Genomic DNA, 25,701 nt, shown 5'->3' with positions numbered 1-25,701 from the left:
CGCATACCTCGCGCACACATACAAACAACAAACACTTAACACATGTGACCCTTAGTTCAAGGATGCATCTAATAAAAATCTTCCCTGCGAGGGTACCTAAGAAAATGACGTCATTTCTACAGTGGACAGATGGGACAGATGGCGTGCGCACTCACCGACCAAAAGCCTTCGAAATAAAATCTAAGCAAAATAGTTGAATAGGCTTTTTCTTTTACTCAAAATAGCCAAAGGATTTTACACATAACTTCCGGCTTTAGAACCGTATTGGTGGGGACGCGCATGGGACGCGGTGAAGCATGAACTGATTGCTCAGAATTTGTGACGTATAAATAACCACAATATTTCTACTCATTCTTTTAGTGAAATGGCGCGTTTCAGACAATTCTATTTTAGCGCCTATGCGCCTATATCAATATATGCCCAATGATAGGTATAGGAAATGCCGTAAAACCTTGCCCTAAAACATAATATAGGACAATATTTGATATTTATTATTTACACTAGTTGCCAAGGCCCCTACAGAGATCTTCAGGCCATTCAGAGCAAGGTCGTATATACCTACTTAGAGGCCATAACAGCATTTCATTCTTGATTTTGAACGGTAGGTATCTATCTTTGCATAATAAATGCAATAAATAGGTAGGTAATGCTGGTTTCTTACACCTTTCCATGCTTCTATCCTCAGGATACTGAAATCCTTCTCCTCCACGCCGCAATCTCTCTCCGGGCTGGACAGGCAACTTTATCTCATGCGGGCTGCTCCCTTGGAGCGGCACCGCTGCTCATGCTCCTGGGGGAGCGCACCCCGTAGCCGGGTGCAGTGAATGCCTTGGGGCTGGGTGGCCTGTCCTCTGGACGGGCTCAGCCCCGGCGACTCACTAGGGTGCCTGCCCAGACCAATGTTTCCCCCTAATTCCTATCATCCTTCCGGCTCTGCAATGGTCTTGTCGACCGAAAGGACCTAACCCAACAAAACAAACAACAAATGGTTTCTTGCTTCAATACTTGGTACTTAGGTGCTTACCTATTCCACCACTTTTCTGCTGGGTTAATTTAATGGCAGACCTTTTTTGGGTTTTACTAAATATTTCCATATCAATTTGAAATAATTAACACAGGACCAGGAGACCAGATTTCTGCATTGGGCTGCTGTACCTTTTTTGTGTAGGTTGTCAATTCATAAAGCAGACGTCGCTTTCATTTTCGCGGAGACGGAGGGACGAACAACAACAATGAACAAGCGGCCGCCCTGCCCTCAAACGCTCGCTTGCGACCGGCTGTTCAGTGTTCACTGTGCGTTCTCGCATCAATGGCGTGACAACTGGTCTGAGTCACTATTTATCCTCGGGAGCACGTCGCCCAGACGCCGCTCCCTATCCCCGGAGAGGACCGAGATGACGCCGTTTCGGTGCACCAGATGAGGGCGGGCCACTGGGGCCGCTCGCTCCAGTACGTGCACCGAATCGGCTGTCTCCACTCCGCGGCGTGCCGGCAGTGCCTCGCGGCGCTCTACACCTTGTGCCGAGAAGAGGCTGATGTGCCGGAGCAGTGCTGACTGCTGCTCCGGTGTCCGGCCCTCGCTGGCTCCCGCCAGCCTCGAACACACCGCTCCGCCGATTTTTGTGGCCCCGGAACTTACGACTCCGGCCTTGATTCACGGCACGACGCTACAGTGCTCTAAGCGTATTGAGGTATTGGGTTTCCGTGGAAATAAAACACTTACTCGGACGCTCAAACATGGGAGAGCGTCCAAGGCCCCGGAACGCTCTGTCTGGTTGTATAGCCTATCGGTAGATGTGCACATGGGCTTTATATAAAAGTGGCTTATTTTTGGCACAAATAGGCACCCAATTTTTGGCGCAAATCATGCAGACTTTTTAGCGCAAAATCGCTTGCGCTGAATTTCGGCGCAAGAGGGTCTCACGGGCGTCCGGCGTAGTATATGGATGGTTTCCACTCTGGTATAGTGCTTCTCCTTGGTTGCAAAAACAAGTGATGCCTGCTTTACGACTACCCTTTTTGTGCATTAGATTATCATTATTATTTTTCTTGCCAACTACTACAGAGTACAGGTAGCTACCTACTTGCAAACCATTCCTAATTATCAGAATATGGCTTATGTATCCATGCGGTACCTACCGGCTACCTGTTTGTTTGTTATAAACGACAACAACATATGCCTCACACACCATGTTATAATTATTGTTTTCTTTTCAGATAGTGGTGTGGTAAGCTTCAGACATGTCTGAATCACAAGATTCTGTAGAAGGAAGTGGAAGAATGAAGGTATGATGGAAGTTGGAGATGGACTATGTGCTTCTTAGTCACCAAAATGTATTTTTTACCGAAATGTAACTCAATTGTTACGTATCTTGCCATGCGTAACTGCAAACTGCAGCAAGATAGGTACTATGCTGATGCATCTCTTGCTCTGTTTGTCAGGGAGTGACCGTGGTGAAGCCGATCGTATATGGCAACCTGGCTCGACCCTTTGGAAAGAAGCGGGAGGAGGATGGCCACACGCACCAGTGGACCGTTTACGCCAAACCGTACAAGTATGTTGCATTACAAAACTGGTACTGATATGATCTTAGTTTTGCTTTTTAGGGGGTGAAGTTTCATGGTAGCAATCTTTCGTGGTGAGTGAATGCAATAAGCTATCATTTAAAGTACAACTGCGTATCCCTTACTCAGTACCTATTTTTTTTTTTGTCATCAGCCTATTTACATACTGACACGACACACATCTACTGCAGCAACGAAGACATGTCTGTGTACGTGAAGAAGGTGCAGTTCAAGCTGCACGACAGCTACCCTAATGCCACCCGGGTGGTCTCCAAACCGCCGTACGAGGTCACAGAGACCGGCTGGGGGGAGTTCGAGGTCGTCATCAAAATCTACTTCGAGGACCCTAATGAGCGGCCGGTGAGTGTATGCTGCTCTTTATAACACTCGGTAACTCTTCAACAATAGATGTATACGGTAACTCAGCTGACCGTAATTTATCGTCCTGTCATAAGGCGTCCTGACCCTGTCATGTTATCGTCCGCGAGTTGCGCTACATCAAGCTTTACCAACTTTATCGTTGGCTTGGGTGTTTAATCTACAGTTCTGGCTTTGATTGAAAGTTGAAGAAAATGTTGAATATTTTTTTTTTCTTATTACAAACAGTCCTCATTTATAATATGTCCGCCGCTCATGGCATGGGGACTGACTGGAGGCTGACACCGCCCCCCCCCCCCCGGGCAGGTGACGTTGTACCACGTGCTGAAGCTGTTCCCCTCGAGCGGCGCCCCTGCGCCCGTCGTCATGGGTCCGCTGAAGACGCTGGTCTGTGAGTACTACGACGAGATGATCTTCCAGGAGCCGTCGCTGATGATGCAGCAGCTGCTGACGTCCACTCGGCAGATCACCCTCGGCCCGTACAAACACGAGACAGACTGTGAGTCATGGTACAGACACGGGACAGACTGAGTGGTACAACAAACACGAGACAGATCACCCTCGGACCGTACAAACACGGGACAGACTGTGAGTGGTACAAACACGAGACAGACTGTGAAGCGTGAGTGGTACGCAATTCGGGGATGGGGTACAAATTCGAGACAAACTGAGTATTAGGGACACAGTGCGAGTGGGAGTGGTTCGTGCATGGGATGGACCGACTGCGAAATGAGAGAGGCAAGCACACGGAGACAGTCCGATAATGGTGCCACAAAACAAAAGAGAAGCCACTAAGAAATAAACGCCTGCTTTTTGTGCCTGTCATAGCTATCTCATCACCGTCTCTGAACCCCTCCTCATAGCCTTGCCTGCTCTGAACGGCTTTGTGTGAACCTTCGTCGCCGTCTGGTGCGTGCGCCTCGTGACGTGCCCTCTCTCCGTTTTCCAGTTGAGGAGAAGCGGCAGAAGACCGAGGCAGCCATCACCTCTGCTCGAGACAAAGTAAAACGAGAGATTGACGACCTCAGGGACAAGCTAAAGCTGGCCAAAGAGACGATCGCGAGATTCCGGTCGGAGATTGAGAAGTCACAGGCGATGCACTGATAGTGGTGATACTTGTGTTCTATTCAGCATCCACTTACCCTGCAACCTTCTCCAGAGAAAGTATTCCAATTGACTTTCTGGGAGGTGGGGGGGGGGGGGGGGGAAGGGTAAGAGAGGGTAGCAGATGTTTGGGGCCGTGTAACACGGTGCCGCTATCTTGACTGTCTCACCTGCTCATCATGTCATTTGTATATATTCATTTTTTTGTAATATACCACTTATTTTTGGCTCTGTGATCTTGGTCATGATAGGCGGTGAGGTTGTTTTACCCACCTATACGCTGCATGGAGACAGTCCAAGCATTGTCGGGATTGTGACACGATCTCTTCTCCGTCGTCGCACTGTGACTATTGTACGCGACGTAAGCATTTTGCGAAACACGGTCCACACTCCACACTACATATTTATCCATGCCTTGTAGATAGGTAAGGTTACATGCGAACGCGTACATAGATTCTGAGCAGGCGGAACTTCCTCACGCTAAGCGGAGGTTGACATATTTATCTCTTTGGGCACCATACCTCCCATGCATGTTTAGGCATCTTCTTATGATTGAATCCAAGCCTTTCATAACACAGAGTTAAACAACCTGAATGTATTTGATTGAAAGCCACGTATCACTGCATTTATAAAAATAACCACAAAAAGGCATACTCGCCTACTTTTGTTCATCAAACGATGAACCGCGATCCTCGATAAGGATATATTATGTACACATTGTTAAAATATTGCTCAATAAGTTTACACTGTACAGTGTACACTGCGTCAGGTAAGACGTGGACGGACAACCAGGAATGGTAAAATATGTATCATCTGCGATACAACACAAGTATTAGGCAAACAGACCCTTCAAATGAGGCAACACGGCAAGCATCGTGAAACAAAAACAACGATTGCTGGTAACACGTATTGTTCGATGATTTACAGCACATTATATTGGAAGATGTGGGATATAAAACGCCATCTTATTTCACAACGTTCAGTTCACAAGTTTTAAATATCTATAAAATTACTGCACTACTCTCATTCCTGTTGCAGTATCATCAGGCACTAGCGTAAGTGGGGCCTGAATGTCAACGATCGCAGGTAGGACTGTTTTGATTCATGTTTCGCAATATTCTAACATGATAGGTAAATAATTAGCAACAACGAATTAAGTAGATTAATCGCCAAGTCCTTGCAAATGGTTCCGATCAACGTTATTATGCAGTATGAAGCGAAGTTTGGGTGACAAATAATTTATCGTAACTTTAAACTAACTCAGCTGAAAGTACAGTACCGTAACACCAGCGTAACGTCTTAATTAAATACCTTTAACATGTCATCACCTTATCTAAACAACCGATTTGTTCGAAAAACAAAAATTGCACCTGGCCACGGTAACGCTCAGCCAAAATCCCCGACTGCGTCCATACCTCGCCAACTCCTACGCATCAGTAATAATAAGAATACATTCATACCTGAAACTTGGAAGACATTTTCATCCTAATATATAAATATTGAACAAACCTGACACAATTGGCCTGCGTAAAAAAACCTTGTTGGTCCTCTCCTCAGTCAGGCAACGTCCATGAGCAATTAGCGTCGTTTTGCCTATCAGCGTCCGTCACCCCATCAACTTCTGTCACAATCTTTCCCCGCCATCTGTCACCCTCACCCATCTGTCCCTCATCTGTCATCCATCTGCCAACCATCTGTCATCCATCTGCCCCTCCGTCTGTCGGTGCTAATCGGCCGGCCTACCGGCGGTCGCCCGGCTGGTGAAACCTGTGCCGGGCGTCCACGATCATGCGGAACTGGTCGGGGTGCATCTGTAGTTCGGTCAGCGCCAACTGGCCGTCCCCGTCCGCGTCAGCCAGACGTATGAGGCGCGCCGCGTCCCGAGACGCATGCTCCACGTGACGGGGGTCGGCGAACACCTGAGCCAGGGGAGTGGGAGTCAGCTGTTGCGGTGGTGGTCCATCGAGTGAGGAAAGAGCACAGTATTAGATCGGAGCTTCTCCCTCCCGGCGGGACGATAGGACATTTCTTTGAAATATCTCGGCCGGCAGTGACACACATTTGAGACATTTCTAAGTAACCATAGTGGGATCGATAACGATTAGCTAGCATTCTTTGCATGCTGGGTATTGGGAAACCCCATCTTTCCCACCACAAGAAACATTTTGACACACTTGAATGACCACCACGGGACGAACCCCGTGCTAAAAACAGAGGTATCGAAAATGCTCAGCAAACAATCACTCCCGTTGACCTCCTAACAGCTACAGGAAATCCCCACGCTGTTGACGCGCCCCCCCCCCCCTCAATCATCAACACACAAACTGCCATCCCCCGGCGTCTCACCAGCAGCTCGTGCTGGTCCAGTTTCTGGTCCCCGTTGGTGTCGAGCCGGGCGTGCAGTGCGCGCATCTCCGTCTCCGAGCTGACGGGGAAGTTGGCCGCCTCCTCCTCTGACGGACGGTAGGCGGGGTCGGAGAGCTGTCCGAGCTCCGAGACCGACAGCGCTCCGTCACCGTCCTCGTCTGTCCGGAGAGAGGGAAAGAGAGGGAGAAGAGTTCAATCGACTTGGGTTTGCGTCATATTCAAAAAATGGTAACGGAACAAAAGCTTGCGTAACGTTCCGCCGTCTTCCTTTTTGTTCCATCGTGCGCTAAAAAAAAAAAAAAAATGTGATCGGTTCACTTAATATAGACTGCTTATACGGAAACACCTCGACTGGATTACTTCACATATTCACATTCACTCATACTGCCTAGCGTATCCCTCCCACCCCATCCCATTCGCCAATCACCGACCTGTCTCTAATTTGTTACCTCTCCGTCCGTCCCACCCATCCCTCTCACCCCTCACTATCCCATCCATCCCTCTCACCCGCTCTCACCGAGTGTGTCGATGAGCTCGGTGACCCGCGCCAGCAGGTGGGCGTGACTCGACTCCGGGTGGCGGAACGTCAGAAGCTCGTCAATCGTCAGCTTCTCCTCGTTGCCCAGCTCCAGAAACTCGGCCCGCTCGCTCATCAGCTGCTCTGAACGCGGATAAAGGGGAGGCGAGTGAGGCCAGAGAGGAAATGGCAGCAGAAGCTACGGGGCAAACAGAACAATGAATTAATGCAGCGCCGTGGATGTCATTAAGATGTATTAACAAATAAATGTTAGGTGCGGTAGAAACAATTTTCGCAATCCCCTTGCATTCTGTTGTCCGAATTCCTTGCATCCGGGTTTTTTTGTACGTTTCTAATTACCTCTGTCAGAGCGGCTGAGATCCTCCTCTGTTTTGGCGCCTCGGGATGACAGGAAAAGAGCGTCGTATTCCTCCATGCTAATCCAGCCTGAGTAAAACAATGGGTACCAAGGTCAAGATCATTAGGGTTTCTAGAACACCGCACTTTCATAAATCTACCTGAAAGACTAACTACACAGTGGAGAACTAACAAATCTGTTCGCAAAGCTCCATCCATTCCATTGTTCAAGGCTAAAAGGAGCTCTTTGACCAGTTCAATTATGCACAAAATTATTGATTAACTCACTGAATCGATTAACTATCAATGTATAGCTGAATGACAAGCACTCACCATCCTTTGGGCTTTTGTCCAGAAGGAGGAATACTTTGAAGTTGGTTTTGACCCCAACTGTGATGTGTTCTGACACCTTCATCTGAATCCATTCTGACAGTTCATCTTTGTCAAGGTAGCCATTCTTGTTGTCATCTGCCCTGATCATGGAAATGGAAATACCTTCAGGTCACATGATTGACTGCAAATGCCAAATTGCCATGAAACATTGCAGACTAATTGGTACCAGATTATTTCACATACCTTGCTAGTTTTATATACCATTCCCAGTAGGTTCTCAGTAAGGTACTGCTGTCTAATATTTATGCTAATTTTGTTATTTTCCAGTAATTCTAAGCACCTTCAACATGAAAAGTAAAAAGGAAATCAGATAAATTGTAAAAAAAAAACACTCAGACCTATTTGCTGAATCCCATAACTCTAATTAGCCCAAATCATGGTATTCATGCACAACTGCTGAATAGGTACAAATCGATGTACTTACTTGCCAAAAGCCTGCTGGAGCTGCTGCTGTAAAGTCCCAACTTCTAACACACGTATCTTGTCAATTTCAGCATCACTCATGTACTTTGGCAGGGCTCTTATTTTAGTTTTCACATCACTTGCTGATCGGAAAAGCATTGAAGCCAAGAAAATTATGACATATATGAGGTACACAGCAAATACCAAGTATAAGGTTAAAATGATTTTATTCCTGCTGCTCCTTATTGGCATGTTTATGCATGTTTTCATGGCTTCTTCTGAAAGTCTTGAACACTTGACGAGATGACTACTGTTGAGTGCTGAATTCAAACCTGGAAAAATAAAAATCATTATACCTTGCCTTACTTTAGTTAGTTGGACATTGAGATAAGGAGAATTAAAAACACAAGGGAGCATTTCTAGACTTTTCAGTTGTCTTCCTCGCTACAGACGCTACACCCTGATCAACTCATACTGGTTTTACTCCGTGCCTACAAGCCTACAACACACATTACAGATTGAGATAAGCTCCTTTTTTAAATATCGATGACTACTAAGTATACTTTTATTCGATCACGGTATACAGAAATGAGAAATCTATTCATTGTATTGTTCGATATCACTTTGGTCTTGGTCTTTGACCTCGTAATCTAAAACTTTGATTCCACAGTACGTAGGTGGAGAACTTTTAACTTTATTTACTTATTCTCAAGAATTTTGACCTTGATGATTCTTGATCTTTGCTGGCTTACTTCTCAGTTCTTGCTTGATTGGCTTGACTCTTGGATAAAAACAAGGTGTATAAAAACACTGGATAAAAATAAAAAGGTGAAAGCAAGCTTCAGCTTCTAGAGTGAGAGAGCGCAAAAAGCAGTTGCGTCGTTATCGTCTGTAGGGCGTCGATCAAGCTAGCTAATCAAGAGCTAAAGCTAAGAAGATATAACATTAGTTGTCTTTCATAATCCTTCATAGGTTACTTTAATATTATTGAATACCACTCAGAAAATATAAAATCCATAGTTCGTAAATAATTTAACTTTTATATTGGGATGAATACTTAATGTATACACTGTATACAAAAATAGCGCGCTTCTTACATCCACTGCGCACCAAACACGCGTGTCTGGTCTGCAAGAGTGCAAGGCCATTTGCAGGACTGCAGTTTGAAGTAATGTGTCATTGAGTAGAATCAATAAGAAAAATCATGTTGTACCACAATATCTGAAACTTCTATAGGATTTACGGTATGTAAAATGTGGCGCTGCAATGCCTTGTATGTTGCAACTTGCAGAATAAACAGGTACCGGGGATGGGCTTTAAGGTTAGGTTAGACCTGAATATTTTATTATTTTTGAAGTTTGTCATCAGGTAGCAAATATTTTTCACAATGGCAGTGTTGCAATGACGTTGTTTTTACTCAGGAGATGTCACTCCATCTGTGTGCTTAGTTATGTTTAGAAGGGTTGCAAACTGCAACAGATGGTTGGTGCACAATTCGATTTATGATGTGAAATAAGGTTTAAATATGCAAATTGTATATTTGAAAAGTGAATCAGCCTTTTTCTACACATTTACCCTGTAAACCTTTATTCCAGGTTACATAATCTTTTTTAAAAGCATGGATACAAATGACATCTTCTGGAAGCTGACTCGAGGTGTCCGCTTTGGAGGTAAAGTTCGCCAAGGGTATAGCAAAAGCTCAGATGGAGTGCCCAGTAAACTACTGCTGTCACCTGGAAGCACCATAGAAGCCACACAGGAGGAGAGCAGTAAAAAGCGAAAGCTATCTACATCATTGGATGAAGATGAAGAGCAAGATTGCACTGTCAAGCAGAGCAGAAAAGCTGCAAAGGCTGGAAAGCAGCCTCCATCAGTGGTTGACCCACTAACTGCCACAGAACAGGTACGGAAGCAGCACCGACTGCACGTGCAGGGCTCTGACGTGCCAGCGCCGGCGGCCACTTTTGACGAGCTCAGCGGTCGACTGGGTGTGCGGACACAGATTGTGGACAACCTGCGGGCGGCTGGCTACTTCGAGCCGACGCCCGTGCAGATGCAGGCGGTGCCCGTGATGCTGGAGCGTCGCGAGCTGCTCGCCTGCGCGCCGACCGGCAGCGGAAAGACGGCCGCCTACCTGGTGCCGGTACTGCAGCACCTCCGCGAGCCGAGGAACGCCGGCTGCCGCGCTCTCATCCTGGCGCCCAGCCGAGAGCTGGCCAGACAGATCGCCCTGGAGGCCTCGCGACTGGCCACCGGCACCGGTCTGCGCGTGCGCTGTCTGGACAAGGCGAAGCGCGCCGCCGACGGCACGCCGCGGCCCGTCTCGCAGAAGTACGATCTGCTGGTAAGCACGCCGAACCGTCTGATCTACCTGCTTGACGCCGAGCCTCCGCTGGTCAGTCTCCGCACCGTCGAGTGGCTGGTCGTCGACGAGTCGGACAAGCTGTTCGAAGCGGGCGAGCGTGGCTTCCGGGAGCAGCTGGGGCGCATCTACTCGGCGTGCGACTCGGCCCAGGTGCGGCGAGCGCTCTTCTCAGCCACATTCGCCCACGATGTGGACCAGTGGTGTCGCCTGAACCTGGACAACGTCGTCACCGTGTCTGTCGGCCAAAAGAACACCGCCAGCGACGTCGTGGAGCAGGAGCTGGTGTTCGTCGGCAGCGAGTCGGGCAAGCTGTACGCCTTCCGCAACATCATGCAGAAGGGACTGACAACTCCGTGCATCATCTTCGTGCAGACCAAGGAGCGGGCGAAGGAGCTGTTCCGCGAGCTGATCTACGACGGTGTGATGGTGGATGTGATTCACGCAGACCGGACGCAGCTGCAGAGAGACAACGTGGTCAAGGCGTTCCGCGCCGGCCGCGTGTGGGTGCTCATCTGCACGGAGCTGATGGGCCGCGGTATCGACTTCAAGGGCGTCAACCTTGTGATCAACTACGACATGCCGCCGAGCACCACTAGCTACATCCACCGGATTGGCCGCACAGGTCGCGCCGGCCGGCCCGGCAAGGCTGTGTCGTTTTTCACCACCAAAGACGTGCCAAACATGCGTCAGATCGCGCACCTGGTGAAAAATTCTGGCTGCGAGGTGCCCGACTACCTGTTGCAGGTGCCGCGCAAGAGCAAGAAGGACCGCCGCGAGCTAGCTGTTCACCCGATTCGACGTGAGACCATCGATACCACGCCCAAGTATGATCGCGACAGGATAGCTCGCATCAAGGCGCTGAAGAAAGCACAGGACAAGCAGAAGCCCTCCTCTACTGAAAATGGAGGCCAGGGAGGCGGTGTTGTGACAGTCAAGCAGAAGAAAAAGGGAAAGAAGCTCAAGGGAAGCGTGAAGGTCGGAATGAAAAAGAGCAAGATAGGAAAGAAAGGGAAGGCAAAAGTGGCTGGCAGTGGAAGCATGTCTGCTGATGGAAAGTGTTCGGGGAAATCGAAGAAGGGTAATAGATTGAAAGCAAACAAGACGGCGAAGGTAACTGACTAGGGCTGTTCAGTGTCCGGTGCATCGTCTTTTCATACAATACATGTACTTGAATCACCTGTGTCTGTAGGTCTGTAGCTACCTGTGGTAGATACCCTCGTAAAATACAACTCTCGCGATTTGATTGATGGCTGAGGATCGCTGCAGAGAAGGCCGGATGATGGGAATATGGTTTTCGCTGTATATATAGTTTTCGCCTTGGTTTTCGCCTTCGAGAAGAGAAGTATAAGAAGGTACACTATTATGAACTGGCTAGAGTCTTTGGATATTTATCATGGCTCAGTTTGCCTGGTGGCTATTGTTCCATTACATGGATCAAGGCAATTGCAACTTGCCAGGCCAGTAGCGGCGGAGCACCTTCATTAAGGGGGGGCACTGCCGACTTTTGGTCCCCCTCTTTCCATGCAACGCCCGTAGGGCTAACATCAAGGGAGGCTAACAACAAGGCTAACATCTATGGCAATATCAAGGGAGGGCATCGTGTCTATGAACTCTGGGCATGGTGCCCCGGTGTCCCCCCCCCCCCCCAGTTCCGCCGCCTATGTGCCAGGCCCTATATGCTGGTAATTTCAAGATTCTTACAGACTTACAGATAGGTAATGATTCCTAAAGCAAGACTGACGGACCGGCGCTTTTAGTTTTTAATGACGTCACAAGAACGACAATTGTATCAGCCGTCTATTGCCGAGTTCTATTCCGTCTATTGCCGTCTATTGCCGTCTATTGCCGAGTTCTTAAAGGAAATAGTTCACTTTTTAACATGGGTTTTGAACTGGAATAGCAGTTCCGTAGCTTGGGCTGAGACGAGCATAAATCAGGAGCTTTTACAGCCCAACGATCACCCTAGGCAAAGATATTCTATTGAGGGCTGTTCACGGGCCCTGTGTGCGGTCGGACCGCACACAGCCTCCAAGCTCCGCCCACTGCGTCCCTACGTCAGCCTTCCGTCACCGCACACAGCGATCGCTGTGGCCGGTCGGGACTGGCCACAGCGGACCGTCCACCGCACGCAGCCGTGACGTCAGAACCGCCTACCCATCCCCTACCCCCACGCCTGCTGGACGCACCGCACACAGCGCACGCAGCAGTGTGCGGTGCCCGTGAACACCCCTCCGAAAAAGGTGTCTTGCGTTGAGGATGTGTGCCTTGCATATATTTCCATCCAGTATGAAAAGAGCATGGGTCCCGAAAATTCTTCAGAAACTAGAGAAATTATCTACGAGAACTCTAGAGAAATTCTCGTACTGATCAATTAGGACATTCAGGGGAACATTATCAGATCGAGCAGATCAGAGCAGATCGCCCAAATGCCGGTGGCTGCGATAATTTCTCTGTTTCTGAAGAATTTTCGGGACCCATGCTCTTTTCATACTGGATCGCGTGTGCCTTACAGAAACTGAAAAGTTCTTCCTATATCAAAATATAGAAAAAAAATCTTTTGTTATAAAAAGGTTTTATTTTCTTTGCTGATTATTTTGAACATAAAAAATCATAAATCGTTGCAAAAAAAAAAAAATTTCGTGAAAGTGAACTATTTCCTTGCATACGACACATACGTTGAAACTGAGAACGCCCCGTTTCGATTCGTTTCCGTTGATGGAAGAATTATCTCTAAAAAATTAGAAATGGTAATGCTCGGATGTTAATTCAACTACATCCATAACAGAAGCACTTTTAGAGCTCTTTTCTCCATCTACCTTGCCCTATCCCCAAAAAATAACAGTAAGTTGTGTCATTACTTTCTGTAGTGAGCTTGTCTCGCGCCGATTTCGCCGCGATTTTTCTTGCTGTGAAATGAGGAAAATGATATTTGTGTACTCGATGTAGGCTTATGTATATTGCACAGACTGTCAGATTCTGTACACAGGAGGGAGAGGTAAGTACCACTTCAGGGGGCTGTTCACGGGCCCTGTGTGTGGTAGGACTGCACACAGGCTCTAAGCTACGCCCACTGCCTTCCTATGTCATCCTTCCGTCACCGCACACAGTGGCCGCTGTGGTCGGTTGGGACCGGCCACCGCACGCAGCCATGTGATGTCATACCACCAGCACATTCCCTACCTCCATGCCTGCTGGGCACACAGCACACACTGCACTCAGCAGTTTACAGTGCCTGTGAACAGCCCTCGGAGTTGCTACATTACTCAGCTGTTATTTTTAGATAAGGGCAGGCTGGGGATTGGGATAAGGCTCCTGAGTGTATAGCATGGCAATCTTCATGAGACATGGTCAGTGAGTGAGGACTGAGGCACTCATGGACTGGTGGATGGTGTGGTGCAGTACGGCTGACGGCATGGAGTGGTGTGGGCCCCAATGTGGTATGGCACTGGTGAACTGTTTTAAGTACAGGCTACAGCCCAGGTACATCATTGTCCAACAAAATGATGTATGGGGATTGGGGACTAAATGTGCTTGGCCAGGGAATAATTGACCTTTTATTGTGGCTTTTCATAACTCATACCAAAAGCACTAATATCTGCAATTTGTGGTAGAAGTCCAGGTCTTCCCATTATAGCCACCTTGACACCATTTTTTCTTTTTTCAACCTTCTTATTTCTTATCTCCAAGCCTTTAACCTTGCAATTAATCGGGATATCCAACTCATTACACTCCGTTTTTATCTATGCACATAAGCAAACATTAAGCTTTGTATGAAGAGTCCTTTGCCCTTGCAAATCTCCATTCCAAATCCCAAAGTTTTTCCATTCCAAACCAACACACCTGAGCACTGCATGTTTTCCTTGTTTATCAGTATGCATTGGGTTTCCTAGCTTTTCATTGGTGACATCTAATTTTGAACTGTTTTCACAAGCCTTTAGATGGTTGTTAAATGTTTCCCATTTGAAGCTGAAATGTTTGCAGCCTGCTGATACATTCTCATATTGTAGATACTTAATCCATGGTACGCACTCCTCTCTCTCTCTCTGTTTCAGATGCATTTTATGCTCCTCTTCAGCAGACAAGGCAAGCTCAGGCTTCAAAAATGGTATTGTGCATACCCAGAGAAGCAGAAGAAGAAAACAACACGAGAGCTGATAGCAACAGTGCTTTCAAGAAAAGCAAAGATGTGCAGCTTTTTGGAGTGGAAAGACTTGAAGATTGTGTATAAGAGGTTTGTTTCTCTGCTTTTTCATGAAGGCATTGTTTGCAATTCATGTGTCACATGTCAAGTCTTGTCTCAATGAGTGTCACACCTTGTGGTAGCTACTTTTCTGTTGCTCTTTCCCAGATGTCTGACCCTGTTCTTACCTCTGCTCTATCGCCGTCTCGGCAGGTATGCGTCTCTGTACTTCTGCTGCGCTATCGACAGCGACGACAACGAGCTGCTGACGCTGGAGATAATCCACCGATACGTGGAGCTGCTCGACAAGTACTTCGGCTCGGTATGACACAACTCCGCTCGCACTCGCCGCACAGTGTAGCTCTGGTCACCCGTATGGTATCTGATGAGAATCGTCTTTTTTACATATATGATACGTTTTTTCAACTTTCCAATGCCTGTTACTTGCCGATTGCATCTGATTTTAAGTCCCTGACTAGTGCCAATGAGACGAGAGAAATCAGACAAAGAGTTAGTGTAACCTAGAGTTTCGAAAGCCAAACAATTTCCTGTCATGTTATTGCATGTGAAGTAGAGGTGGCAAAATGTGGACCCGGGGACCCGGTCTATGGAACCGGTCTGGACCCGGATGGGTCCAGACCGGGTCCCCCAAAATATTTGGCCGGGTCCAACCGGGTCCTATCATTTCCCTGTGCTTTATGGTAAACATTAATATCTTTTATGCTTTGGCAAACATAGTCATAGTTGATGCAGTTTCCAGTTCATAAGTCCCAATTCCACTTTTGAATTTTAATATTCCAGCAGATTGGGCTACCTATTCTATAGCATACTGATACTGGTCAGTCTTGCTTCAATTTCTTATCTTGTCTTGTCACCTACAACAGAATAAACAAGTTCTAAGTGCTAGCAATCCAGAAAACATTTCACCAAATGTTTGTACGGATCACTTCCATTCAGTTTGCTGTACAGCACCTAGCAATATTTTGAGCTGTAGAAATCAAATACCAATAACATATGTAGGTAAGTAGGTATGACTGAAATCCATTTATAAATGGACACAAATCCAATTGAAGCAAGGCTGACCAGTGGCATTCTCACCTGCCTTTTCAAAGACATTGACATACCAAAGTCACTATGCCCACCGGAAATCAGAGTTCATGTTTGATATTCAAATGCATTTCATAACTCAAACAGCTTTGAAATTATTTCTATCACGGCCTGGGCCCTGTTTCACCGGTGATAGCAGCACGCTGCTCTCAAATTGCGCGAGCTGACGTAATGTGATGACGTCATACTGCTGACGTAAGGGGCAATTCTGGCGCACGATTGCCGCTATATTGTTTTACGTCATCAGCTAAATGTTCGAAGTTAATGTCCAAATTTTTCCTAAACTTAACTTCTTTTAAATACATCATATTGAAAAAATATATATCAAAAATATATATATACTATAATGACTGCGTAAACTCTTACTTTTAGGCTCATACGTCACTTAATGCCGCCGCCAAGGTCGCGGCAATCGTGCGCCGGAACTACCCATTACGACAACAGTATGGCGTCACGACATGACGTCAGCTCGCGAAACGTGATAGCAGCTTGCTGCTATCACCGGTGAAACAGGGCCCAGAAGACAACTCATAAAACCAACATGCCCTTGCATAAATCCATAAAGCTAAAAATGAATCCAAGGCATTCTCCAGAAACCGTAGTATTGATCAGATTTTAGCCAACTAGCGCCGCATGGTGGCGCTAGCAGAGCGTATTATACATATAGCGCTCTACTAGCGCCATCATACGGCAGCAGCTGACAAAAAACTGAGTCAATACCAATGCCCTTCTCCAAGGCCAATGATTCCGTGTTGATGTGAAAATGGCGCATTTGAGCGTCATATATGCTATACCTTACGCACGCTAATCTACTGCATAAAGGTTACAATTTTGGAACACGTTCGGGAAGAAAGTCTCAGAACCCTTGGTATTTATTCTATGTCTAGGTACTAACAACAAAATGTAGTTTGTTTTCTACGTTAATAAATTGGCACTTAAGTCATGATCGCAACCTACTTAACCGACTTGCAGTACTTAAAGTTTATTGCCATTACGATTTTGCAGTACATTAACCCCAACAAAATTTTGCAGTGATTTAACGCTTGTTCTGTCGTGTCGACATTTCTGGCGAACCTCACACAGTTTTCATGTTTCTATTTTGATTTTGAATGTTTTATCGTTTGGGGCCTTTGATAGTTGATAATATTTGTAAGGACTAATGAATTTAATTCTAAAAAGGAATATCTTTTACCAAGAATATTAGAAAAGGTATGTATCAGTATGGTTATTGGTTATCTTGTTCCATGTTGATGTTAGGTTCTTGTTCTTCTGACTCTGGTGAAGGCACTGGTCCATGGATCCCCAGTTCACATCATTTTTAGCAGCTGTAGTAAAAGTGGCTTAGGTTAGCATGAAATTCATTGGTCTACTTACTTCTTATATTCTTAAATATGACCTGAATCTGGTTCCAAAATACAAACTGCGAAGCGAAGTGAAATGACCATGGCATGAGTTTTTTACTTTGCAACACAAGTATGCCAAATTGGAAAGAAACTATTTTCTTTTGCTATACCTACAATTGTACACAATTTTCATAATGAATTTCGGGAACGGGTCCATCTGGTTCCAACGCTGACTTAGACCGGGTCTGACCGGTTCCAGAAATGTGCCAGTCAGACCGGGTCCGGGTCCGGGTCCCAAAATTTTCCAGTTTTGCCACCTCTAATGTGAAGACATTCGCGATTGACATCGCCAGATAAAGATCACGGCTGTATAGATGATAGATAACAGATGTGTCACTACTTGTTGCTTCCTTTCGGAATCCGCTGCCGACAGGTATGCGAGCTGGATATCATCTTCAACTTCGAGAAGGCGTTCTTCATGCTGGACGAGCTGCTGCTCGGCGGCGAGATCCAGGAGACGAGCAAGAAGAACGTGCTGAAGGCCATCACGGCGCAGGACCTGCTCCAGGAGGTCAGTCACGATGCTGATCCGTATGAGCTGTAGCGCTTGCTGCTGCCGCCGCCGCCGCATGAGCGCCGCAGCGTCAGCGATTGGTCGCCGCTCGCGGCGTGCTTTGCGCTGATTGGTCGTCGCGTGCCGTCGCTGCGATGTGATTGGTCAGTGTCGCCTGAAGCGCTCTGTGGTGTCTGTCCGTCCGATGGTGGGGAGATGGGTCGGGGCGGCTCGGTCCGACTGCAAGGCTTGTGCTGCAGTTACTGAGTCGGTAGCGTACTGGGACGAGGAGGAGTGACGTATGGGGTTATTTTGGCTGCTAGTTATCAGCCTGCATTGTTATGTTCGATTTGTTTGGTAGTAGTAGTTACCATGTATGTAGCTAGAATTTTTGGGTGTCGTGAGAAATGTGATTATTGAGCCATGCGATCAACACTACTTATATGATCACGGGTCCCCAGCACTACCAGTAGCTGATTTTATTGGGCCGGTATCGCAAAAGAAAATGGGCTTATTCATGCATTTAGCTGTACTTCACAACACCATTCCGTTTATCTGAAGTTTGTGCGAGACATTCCCGTACGAACAAAAGTTTTTTTCAGTCTTTGACAGTTTATAAACTATTCTTTGTGCACTGACACACAGAAATCCTTTGTGAGCAGTTAACGTCCATAAAATCTTGGAGATCAATCACCTTCATACATTTCTGTTCCGTCCAAGCTCCGAGCACGCTCGACACCAACTGTTATCTCTGTGGCATGCTGTGCTTCTGGTGCTTCCTGCATGTTCACCGCTCGGGGCCCGCCGGTCCGGCCCGCGCTGTGTCAGCTGCCGGTGCGGACCGCCGACCGGGACCGCGGCGGCTGAGCTGTCGCCCCGCAGCCGGGTCATTGTCGGGGGCATGCGGGGAGCTCCGCCGGCGGACGGGCCGCCGTCTGTGTGGTGCTGTCCGCGCCTCTGCCGCGCACGGAGGGGCGGGCCCAGACGCGGCAATGGAATCAGACCCGTCAGTGGCTACCCGTGACCCGAACAGCTAGAGCCCACAGGAGGCCGGGTGGATAGGAAAATGACGGGGCTCGTTAGATATGGGTCATCGCAGGATGAACAAGACATCGCCGTTGACCTGTCGCTGATGGTCAAAGATTGCTGCAGCTCATGAGGTTCGATTTGTAAAGCGTCGCTTAGTTACAAAGTAGCTGAAAATTTTAACAGGGTTAGTGACATGCTCAATGTTTGTGGGTGATGTTTTGTTAGGTGTTCTAGATGCACGAAAGTAGATACCTAGATGGAAAGGCGATTATTTTTAAGAATGCTCAAAATTTGGGTGGATTTGCAGGAGTCAAGTTTCTGCGAACTCAATGTCATTGACTGTGTATTTATTGAGGCCTGCTAAGAAAAGACGACGCGAAACCAGACCGTAACACTGTGCTCATGGATGAAAGATACATCTTTCATCCATGCTGCGGCATATTTCAGTTTCGACATAGTTATTCACCGATAAGTTCACTTTACTTTCGTTTTTGTTTTTGTCCGTGCACACTGTGCGCCGTCTTCACCTGTGACGTGATCGCTCGCTGGCCGCCTGCGTCTGCGCACTGGCTGTCTCCCCCGTGACTGACCCCGGCGCGCGGGAGCGCGCCCCATCCCGCCCCGCTCGGCGCGGCGCTCATGCTGCCCGTCTGTTTCTAGGACGAGGTCCTTGAGGACGCCCTGAGATCTGTCGGGCTGACATAGGTACCGCACTGAGCGTAAGACCGAGCCCTCTCTATATGCATTCTCAGTTGGCTGTCGTTACTAGAGCTGCGCGCCGCGCCAATCGCTCGCCCGCTCTCTGTCTCTATCTCGCTCTCTCCGCTCGCTCGTTGGCTCGCTCGTTATGTATCTCTCTCCCTCTCTTTCTATTAGCCTGAGGCGGCACTCGCCGCCGCTCGCCCGCGTGTTGCCCGACTGTGTATCTGGCTGTTTCTGTCGTTCTGCCGCGAGGCCGCTCGCAGCGCGCTGCTCAGAATGGCTCTACTATCCGTGTCGGTGACTGGCTGCTGCCGCGCCCTGCAGCTGCCGCTCGGCAGATCGCATGCGGGCGGGCCGGAAGGGAGGTAGTTCGGGGAATAGCGTACCTCCTTGAGCGATGTGGATCACCGGAAGTTCCTTACTGTCAGCGGTAGCCTCTGAGGCGATTGTTAGATGCGTTTTTACTTTCCCTTCATGTGGAATGTGTCACATTAGTCTTTTCTAAAATTGGTAAATGCGTGATAAATTTACTGTATTTCAGCATGATTTCTTAAATAAAACATTTGTCGTTTAAATGGTAAGATAGATCAGACCAGGGATAACCAACGATTTATTTGATAAAGTGGTTCAGCGTTCCGTTATTTTTGTTCTATCCAAAAATAGTGTAGTCGTTAATTATTCAGTTGTCCCACCTTCTTCAAATGTCTGCGAACCTCTCGGGTGTTATTGCCGCCTCTGCTTTCTAGTTCTTGCCCGCTAGAGTAGTCCCGCTCCGTGTCGATGGCCGTCCCCGGCGTCGCGTAGTTGCTCGGCTGACCGTGGAGTACGAGTAGTGTCCGGTGTGCGGATGGACCGGGCGCGGGACGGCGGCCCGCTGAGCCCGGTCGGCGCGCGCGCTGTGCAGTGTGCACGCCCGTGACTGGCCGCGGCTCACCCTTCCCTCCCTCCCTGTGTCCGTGTGCCGCGCTCAGAGGAGTCACGTGGACCCGGCGGCCTTTGTGCGCCACATACCGTGTGAGTGCGGCCGAGGCGCGGCCGGCCCGCCCCCGTCGCCACGCGCACCGTCCGCCCCGCCCGCGCACGGCCGGGCCCCGCCCCGCGCACCGTCCGCCCCGCCCCGCGCACGGCCGGCCCCCCGCCTGCATGCACGGGGCTCTCGGGTCGCACGGGACACCCTGCTTAGCACACGAGGAGCTTGGGTACGTGTAGAAGGGACGTTTGAGCAGATTTGTGTGAATCTGCGCAAACACTTCCTTCTGTCTCTGTAAATCGGTGGTTAAGATACTTGGTTTGGAGCCCGCACAATGCACAATGCTTCTTTTGTATATGTCTTGATCACTTTTTGGTACTTCGGTTGCCCATAGTGTTAGTCAAGTGGCCTACACATGCTAAGGAATAAGATGGTTTTGAACTGTTCTTGGCAAACGAAAGTTATTTCACCTATCTGGCCTCAGGTGGACGGGCAGTGTTTTTGTGCTCGGCACATATTTTGATCATGAACTAAAAATTAAAGATGCCGAATCGTTTGACCTGTTTTGTTGTTTCCTAGGAGGACGCGGCGGACAATATAATGAACGACTTAGGCATTATTTAGGCTCCTGCCGGGGGCTGTGTTTCGCAGTGTATGTAATGTCTTCACGTTTTGTGAACGGTGATGCGCGGTCGAACCCGTCTGTACTTATTCCCGCACTGCGCACGAATACATTCCCTGCCGCTGCTGCTGTCTCGCCTAGTGCCGGCTTTTCTCTCTGTCGCGCCTGCTCTTCGCTGTGTGGACGTTCATTATTGAGTTGTTTAGCCATCAATATCTACATGTAGTGTATCTTCTAATCGCATGGTATTCATATTAACTACTTGTTTTCTTTGGAATATAGCGCACGGATATGGAGTCTGTTTTATTTACTGGTTGCAAGCTGTACTAATATGTTGTTATGCAGTACCTGTATATCAGCATGCATTTATCACGATAGGGTGCTATACAAGTGACACTTGGTGTTGAGACTTGAGACTTAACCTGCATAGAAACAGGCTGTCTCCAAACGAGCTGTGCCGTCTTCATACGAGCCAAAAATGCATGACACGCTTCTGTGTAAGTCTCAGAATAGAATTTCGTTTCTTAGTTTGTACCATTTTCTTCGATCTATCCGTGGTGAGCAATAAAGCATGTCCAGTTTACCTTGTCTCTCGCTGTTTGCCGGCTGTTTTCGGGCGAACAACCTCATCTCGGGGGCAGTACTGGGCGGGGCGGGGCGGGACGCGGTCGTGCAGAACACCAGTAGCCAGAAGTGGCGAGAGGGCAGTCGCCTGCCACGCCACTGACCTTTGACCTGTTCCTGCAGGAGGAGACGCCTCAGGGCTTCTTTGATGACCACGGGCTCGGCTAGCGGTCCGGGCGGCGGCGCGGGCCGCGTGGGTCGGGTCGGACGTGCGCCGGGGCGGTGGTGGCGGTCGCGCAGCGGTGCGCTGTGGCTGAGTGGACCGCCGAGCCGTGTGCTGCCGTGTGGAGGCACTCGCGAGAGACATTCCATGCGGCGTGTGGTGGCGTGGGTGTTTCAATCTGATCAAGTCTATCCGTGCGGCCATCTTTGATGGACTCTCGGCAGCCTCTGTTGTGATTTGATGTGCACTTGGTATATTCTCACTTTTTGTTTTTCAGTTAAAGATATGCCCGTAGTGTTTGTAATCATGACAGTTTTTGTCCTGGATTGTGAAATGGTGGCATGCTCTGTTGTTTATGGTTGAAAAGTGATTTTTCTGGGCTGCCATCGGTAATTCACTTCTTTAATGATTGTTTCACTAGGCGTAATGAATAATAAATAAACTGTATTATTGATGTCATAACGTGTCGTCTTTTTAATTCAAACTGAGGGCATGTGTCAGATAGTTATTTCCATGACTTCTGTTCAGCGGAGTGCGGCTGTCAAGTCTTTTTTCGTCGCTGTTACTCAAATGCTCAATTTCTCCACGTCATAGGGGAGGGCCGCCCAACATTGGAACTTGGAAGCACTAAACGCGGGACTCTGTTGGCATATGTGTATGCTCGGGAGATGTCTGCATGGACATGCGGTCCTAAATGATGTACGGACTACGGAGCTACGGTTAGAGTAGGTGGTTCGAGCACCGTGATATCGGTGGAGACCGCCGACGAATTATCCCGCCAGTCCAGGCACGTTACACGTTTGCCTGGCGATAAAGCCGGCACCAGTCATCAGTGGTTGCACGGACACTGAACGCTCGGTGTGCAATCATTACAATCAAGGCCCTAAAAGCAGTCATAATCATCACAGGCACTGGTATTAGGATAGCACATGATGGCTGACGGAGCTTCGAATGGTGCTATCATCACGGGCGAGTTGTCAACAGACAAGTCAACAGACCTACACATCTTCAATGGGTCGACATATTCAGCATCTGCCGACTAGAATCCGGATACCAGCGAAAAGCAACACCCAATCCGTCGAATCCGAGATGGTGGACAAATCGATCACGAACCCGGGATTCATACAGGTCGGTAGGTAGTAGGTACTAAAGAAGGCGATATTTGACCAGCCGAGATGCTAAATTCTCTCGACCATGGACTGGTCTGGTTTACGGGCGGGCGTGAGCAGGGAGACGGGGCGTAGACCATGTTTTTGAACATTTGTGTTTGTGGCAGTGCAAGAAAAACATCCATCAATTTTTACGGCTGCCCTCCTTCCCCCTTGCTCCGGACTGTCACAGCACGGCCAGTGCAGTGGTCTCCGCTTTGGGGACAGTTGGAGACTGGAGAGACAAGGTAGAAAAGAGAGAGATAGAAGATAGAGACAAGATAGAATACTGGAAAGAAAGCGCCCAGTGTAATTAACCGCTGTTCATACTGGAGGGCTGGACTCTATACACAAAGCCTATGCCTACTGGTGTCTGATTACCGTGAACTGGTGTTGAACTTTAAAGGGGGGAACGCAAATTTGCCTTTTACTATTTCCATTTTATACATGCCGATCCCCTCTTTTCGTTTTAGTGGCGACTTCTAAATTGACGATGACCGGATTATTTCCACTTCATATTCTTCTCCAAAATTTCTGATCCTAACTGACGTCACAAAAGCGAGCTGCTATTGAAGCAAACTGCGATGATTTTGTGCAGGTACTGTAAATCATGCTAGAATTTTGTTTTGAATTCTTTGGATTGTTCATGTTTTATTGGAGATAAAAATCAAGCTTACTTTATAACGGGAGGTGTCTCCGTTGTCTCCGTTTGCATGCCATGAACTCTAACAATTCTTAGACGTCATTTTTCCTGTAGGGGATTGACTTCGACCGTGCGCTTTTGGCTTTGGCCTTGGCTTTTATCAGCTGACGAGGCACTTGCGAGAGGAGAGAGAGTAGTGTGTGTGGGAGGCAAAACAAAAGTTTATCGGAGTTGTTTTGGGGGCCTTTGTCCTCGGGTGGCTCATAATTCGCATTCTGCCTATTCGGGTTGTTTGTGGATGTTTTTGTATTTTGCCGTTATCTTGTAATTTTCTAGGTCCTGCCCGTTCAGCATTTTATCACACGACCTCAACCTCGAAACTAACGAGCTCAAACTTCGGCTTGAGGAGTTTCCGTTTTGGCTTCAGCTTGGGTTCAGACCTTAGTTCAGAATCCCTTCATAAATTTGGAAGCATTGGTATTAGGTGAGTTTATTTGTTTTTCATCTCAAACTTAAGAAAAAGGTGCTAGTTTCAGGGGGTAATGGGCTCACTCTGACTCTTTGAGCATTATCACCAGTATAACACCTTTTGGGGCGACCAAGGGAGTGAGCGAGAGGGTGGGCCTTGCACCCTGTGAAATTGCGAGGGGGTACCTCCAACTGACTTGTGCACAGCACCCTACTAACCGGTCTAGCAATGTGCCAAATTTGAGCACAATCGGCCCAGCCGTTCTCGAGATCTTGAAGCGGCGCCCTGCGGCCTGCACGTGCGTTGATATGTGAAATGGGTTTCAACTGACTTGCACTGCACCCTACCAACAGATCCCTAACCGTGTATCAAATTTGAGCGCAATCTGTCCAGTCGTTCTCGAGATCTGGAATCCGCACATGCGCACATGCAGCAGCACCCCAACCTCGGCACATGCAAATGCATTGCCTAGTGGGTGCTTATCTACATGCCAAGTTTCAGCGCAATCGACCCAGTAGTTACCGAGATATTGCAATTGTTACAAAAACTGATACCTCTTTGTTTTGCACATGGCACATGCATAAGGAAGGGGTCACCCACATGCATCAGGAATAGTCCAATACTTGGTAGAAGAAACAAAGCTATCCTACAAAAATTACCATAAGTAAATCTGTCAAGTGGTTGCTGAGATATAAGCCTGTCCCGTAGCTCAGTTGGTTAGGGCGTTGGACTCTGCGTGGTGAGAGCACCCGTTCCCGGTTATGACAGTCCGGGTTCGAAGGGTTCGAAGCGCGACGGGCGCTCGACATTTATGGGCCTCCTGACAGGTATGGTTGCGGTTGGTGGCAGGCCGTAGCCAGGCGAAGTCAGCGAGGGGACCGGCCGTGCGCGGCTTTGTGCGCACGTTAAACTTTGGACTCTAAATTCCAGGGGCGCGGGAACTACGTTCAGACTGGGGGGGGGGGGGGCACACCATAATAGAGATCAACCTAGGGTACCCCTAAATCTAGTTTTCTCACCAGTTTTAGGCCACTTATTTTTCATCCCTTAGCTTTTTCAACAAAAAAGAAAACATTTGCAAAAAAGTGTGGTATTCCGTCTCAAAGCTGTGGGGGCAACGCCCCCACGGCCCCAGAGTTGGGGGGGGGGCAAGCTGCCCCCACTGCCCCCCCGGCTCCCGCGCCTATGCTAAATCCTGCCATAGAATCGGAATTGCGCGATCGGAGGATAGAGGGCAGGGTCATCGCAACAAGCTTTGCTTAGCGGTGGCTCTGTCCTTGTGAATCCTTCCCATCAAAAGGTTCGGACTAAATTTATAAAAAGAAAAAAATATAAGCCTCTCAAAAGCATCCACAACCACACCTCATGCTTAGAAATTTCCATTAATCTAGGAAAGACAAAGTGTGACACATTCATGGAGGATCTTCTGTAACTTCCATTTAAGTGATGTGTTCCATCCAAATTCTAGCAGAAATCAAGTGGCTCATGCCACAACAATTGCCTAAATGCATCAAGAGTACTCTATTTCAATGTGGAAGGGACGGCTCTACCTAATAAAAAGGACCCCAGGTCAATCGACTCAGTGGTTGCTGAGACATGATCACGTAAAAGGTGTTACAGGAGGTCATGCCGCTCATTCTGATATTTTTCAGTTTTGTTGAAAAGTCTGGCTTTGCACAAAGCACAAGTGCTTGCTCATA

The 25,701-nt window shown here is 48.1% G+C and overlaps 5 protein-coding genes across 26 annotated transcripts in view; 4 read left to right on the top strand and 1 right to left on the bottom strand.

The window, feature by feature from the left end:
* Positions 1-4,274, top strand: part of LOC122394146 (YEATS domain-containing protein 4-like) — a 32,029-nt gene extending 27,755 nt beyond the window's left edge. For 2 of the 5 annotated variants that reach the window (XM_043390794.1, XM_043390793.1), the window contains 5 exons: positions 2,218-2,286; positions 2,443-2,555; positions 2,757-2,925; positions 3,250-3,442; positions 3,893-4,274. In XM_043390794.1, the coding sequence (XP_043246729.1) occupies positions 2,242-2,286; positions 2,443-2,555; positions 2,757-2,925; positions 3,250-3,442; positions 3,893-4,047 (675 nt within the window). In that variant the 5' untranslated portion in view covers positions 2,218-2,241 and the 3' untranslated portion in view covers positions 4,048-4,274. Of the gene's footprint in view, positions 1-376; positions 602-2,217; positions 2,287-2,442; positions 2,556-2,756; positions 2,926-3,249; positions 3,443-3,892 lie in introns of those variants that run through there. The other 3 variants (XM_043390796.1, XM_043390795.1, XM_043390792.1) reach the window with 3 other exon arrangements.
* Positions 4,275-4,627: 353 nt separating this feature from the next.
* LOC122394145 (45 kDa calcium-binding protein-like) lies at positions 4,628-8,955 on the bottom strand. Of its 3 annotated transcripts, none has more exons than XM_043390790.1 (7): positions 8,786-8,955; positions 8,106-8,415; positions 7,622-7,761; positions 7,292-7,378; positions 6,932-7,075; positions 6,394-6,572; positions 4,628-5,966 (listed from the first exon to the last, which is right to left on the bottom strand). In XM_043390790.1, exons 2-7 carry the CDS (start codon positions 8,351-8,353, stop codon positions 5,787-5,789), a joined length of 978 nt encoding a protein of 325 aa, XP_043246725.1. In that variant the 5' UTR covers positions 8,354-8,415; positions 8,786-8,955; the 3' UTR covers positions 4,628-5,786. The 3 variants fall into 3 exon arrangements, with proteins under 3 accessions (XP_043246725.1, XP_043246723.1, XP_043246724.1); XM_043390788.1 differs by having other exon boundaries at positions 8,806-8,955; XM_043390789.1 differs by having other exon boundaries at positions 8,836-8,937.
* LOC122394143 (probable ATP-dependent RNA helicase DDX52) lies at positions 8,945-11,624 on the top strand. Of its 2 annotated transcripts, none has more exons than XM_043390785.1 (2): positions 8,945-9,327; positions 9,679-11,624. In XM_043390785.1, exon 2 carries the CDS (start codon positions 9,702-9,704, stop codon positions 11,568-11,570), a length of 1,869 nt encoding a protein of 622 aa, XP_043246720.1. In that variant the 5' UTR covers positions 8,945-9,327; positions 9,679-9,701; the 3' UTR covers positions 11,571-11,624. The 2 variants fall into 2 exon arrangements, with proteins under 2 accessions (XP_043246720.1, XP_043246721.1); XM_043390786.1 differs by having other exon boundaries at positions 9,163-9,383.
* Positions 11,625-12,984: 1,360 nt separating this feature from the next.
* LOC122394147 (AP-1 complex subunit sigma-2-like) lies at positions 12,985-22,200 on the top strand. Of its 14 annotated transcripts, none has more exons than XM_043390807.1 (6): positions 13,112-13,289; positions 14,501-14,679; positions 14,842-14,950; positions 17,512-17,649; positions 19,321-19,365; positions 21,702-22,200. In XM_043390807.1, the coding sequence occupies exons 2-5, from the start codon at positions 14,501-14,503 to the stop codon at positions 19,363-19,365; spliced, it is 471 nt and encodes a 156-aa protein (XP_043246742.1). In that variant the 5' UTR covers positions 13,112-13,289; the 3' UTR covers positions 21,702-22,200. The 14 variants fall into 14 exon arrangements, with proteins under 14 accessions (XP_043246746.1, XP_043246744.1, XP_043246742.1 ...); XM_043390804.1 differs by having other exon boundaries at positions 19,321-19,379; XM_043390805.1 differs by lacking the exon at positions 21,702-22,200 and adding an exon at positions 20,912-21,542 and having other exon boundaries at positions 19,321-19,379.
* Positions 22,201-23,564: 1,364 nt separating this feature from the next.
* The window catches only part of LOC122394142 (tripeptidyl-peptidase 2-like), a 29,359-nt gene continuing 27,222 nt past the window's right edge, over positions 23,565-25,701 (top strand). The window contains exon 1 of one of the 2 annotated variants that reach the window (XM_043390783.1): positions 23,565-24,016. The gene's annotated coding sequence lies outside the window, so the exon portion shown is untranslated. The remainder of the gene's footprint in view (positions 24,017-25,701) is intronic. The other variant, XM_043390782.1, reaches the window with a different exon arrangement.

This window comes from Amphibalanus amphitrite, unplaced genomic scaffold (genome assembly GCF_019059575.1).
Source record: "Amphibalanus amphitrite isolate SeventyFive unplaced genomic scaffold, NRLGWU_Aamphi_draft 000575F_arrow, whole genome shotgun sequence".
Classification (NCBI taxonomy): Eukaryota; Metazoa; Arthropoda; class Thecostraca; order Balanomorpha; family Balanidae; genus Amphibalanus; species Amphibalanus amphitrite.
Note: the sequence above shows the minus strand (reverse complement) of the source record. Positions and strands in the feature narration are given on the sequence as shown.

Bases quoted from the DNA above. Each gene is read 5' to 3' on its own strand.
- LOC122394143 (XM_043390785.1), top strand. From the start codon at position 9,702: ATGGATACAAATGACATCTTCTGGAAGCTGACTCGAGGTGTCCGCTTT.
- LOC122394145 (XM_043390790.1), bottom strand. From the start codon at position 8,353: ATGAAAACATGCATAAACATGCCAATAAGGAGCAGCAGGAATAAAATC. The intron at 7,762-8,105 runs GTAAGTACATCG...TTCCATGATCAG, and splicing joins CTCCAGCAGGCTTTTGGCAA to GGCAGATGACAACAAGAATG. The intron at 7,379-7,621 runs GTGAGTGCTTGT...TGTTTTACTCAG, and splicing joins GGACAAAAGCCCAAAGGATG to GCTGGATTAGCATGGAGGAA.
- LOC122394147 (XM_043390809.1), top strand. From the start codon at position 13,399: ATGTATATTGCACAGACTGTCAGATTCTGTACACAGGAGGGAGAG. The intron at 14,680-14,841 runs GTTTGTTTCTCT...CCGTCTCGGCAG, and splicing joins TTGAAGATTGTGTATAAGAG to GTATGCGTCTCTGTACTTCT. The intron at 14,951-17,511 runs GTATGACACAAC...CGCTGCCGACAG, and splicing joins TCGACAAGTACTTCGGCTCG to GTATGCGAGCTGGATATCAT.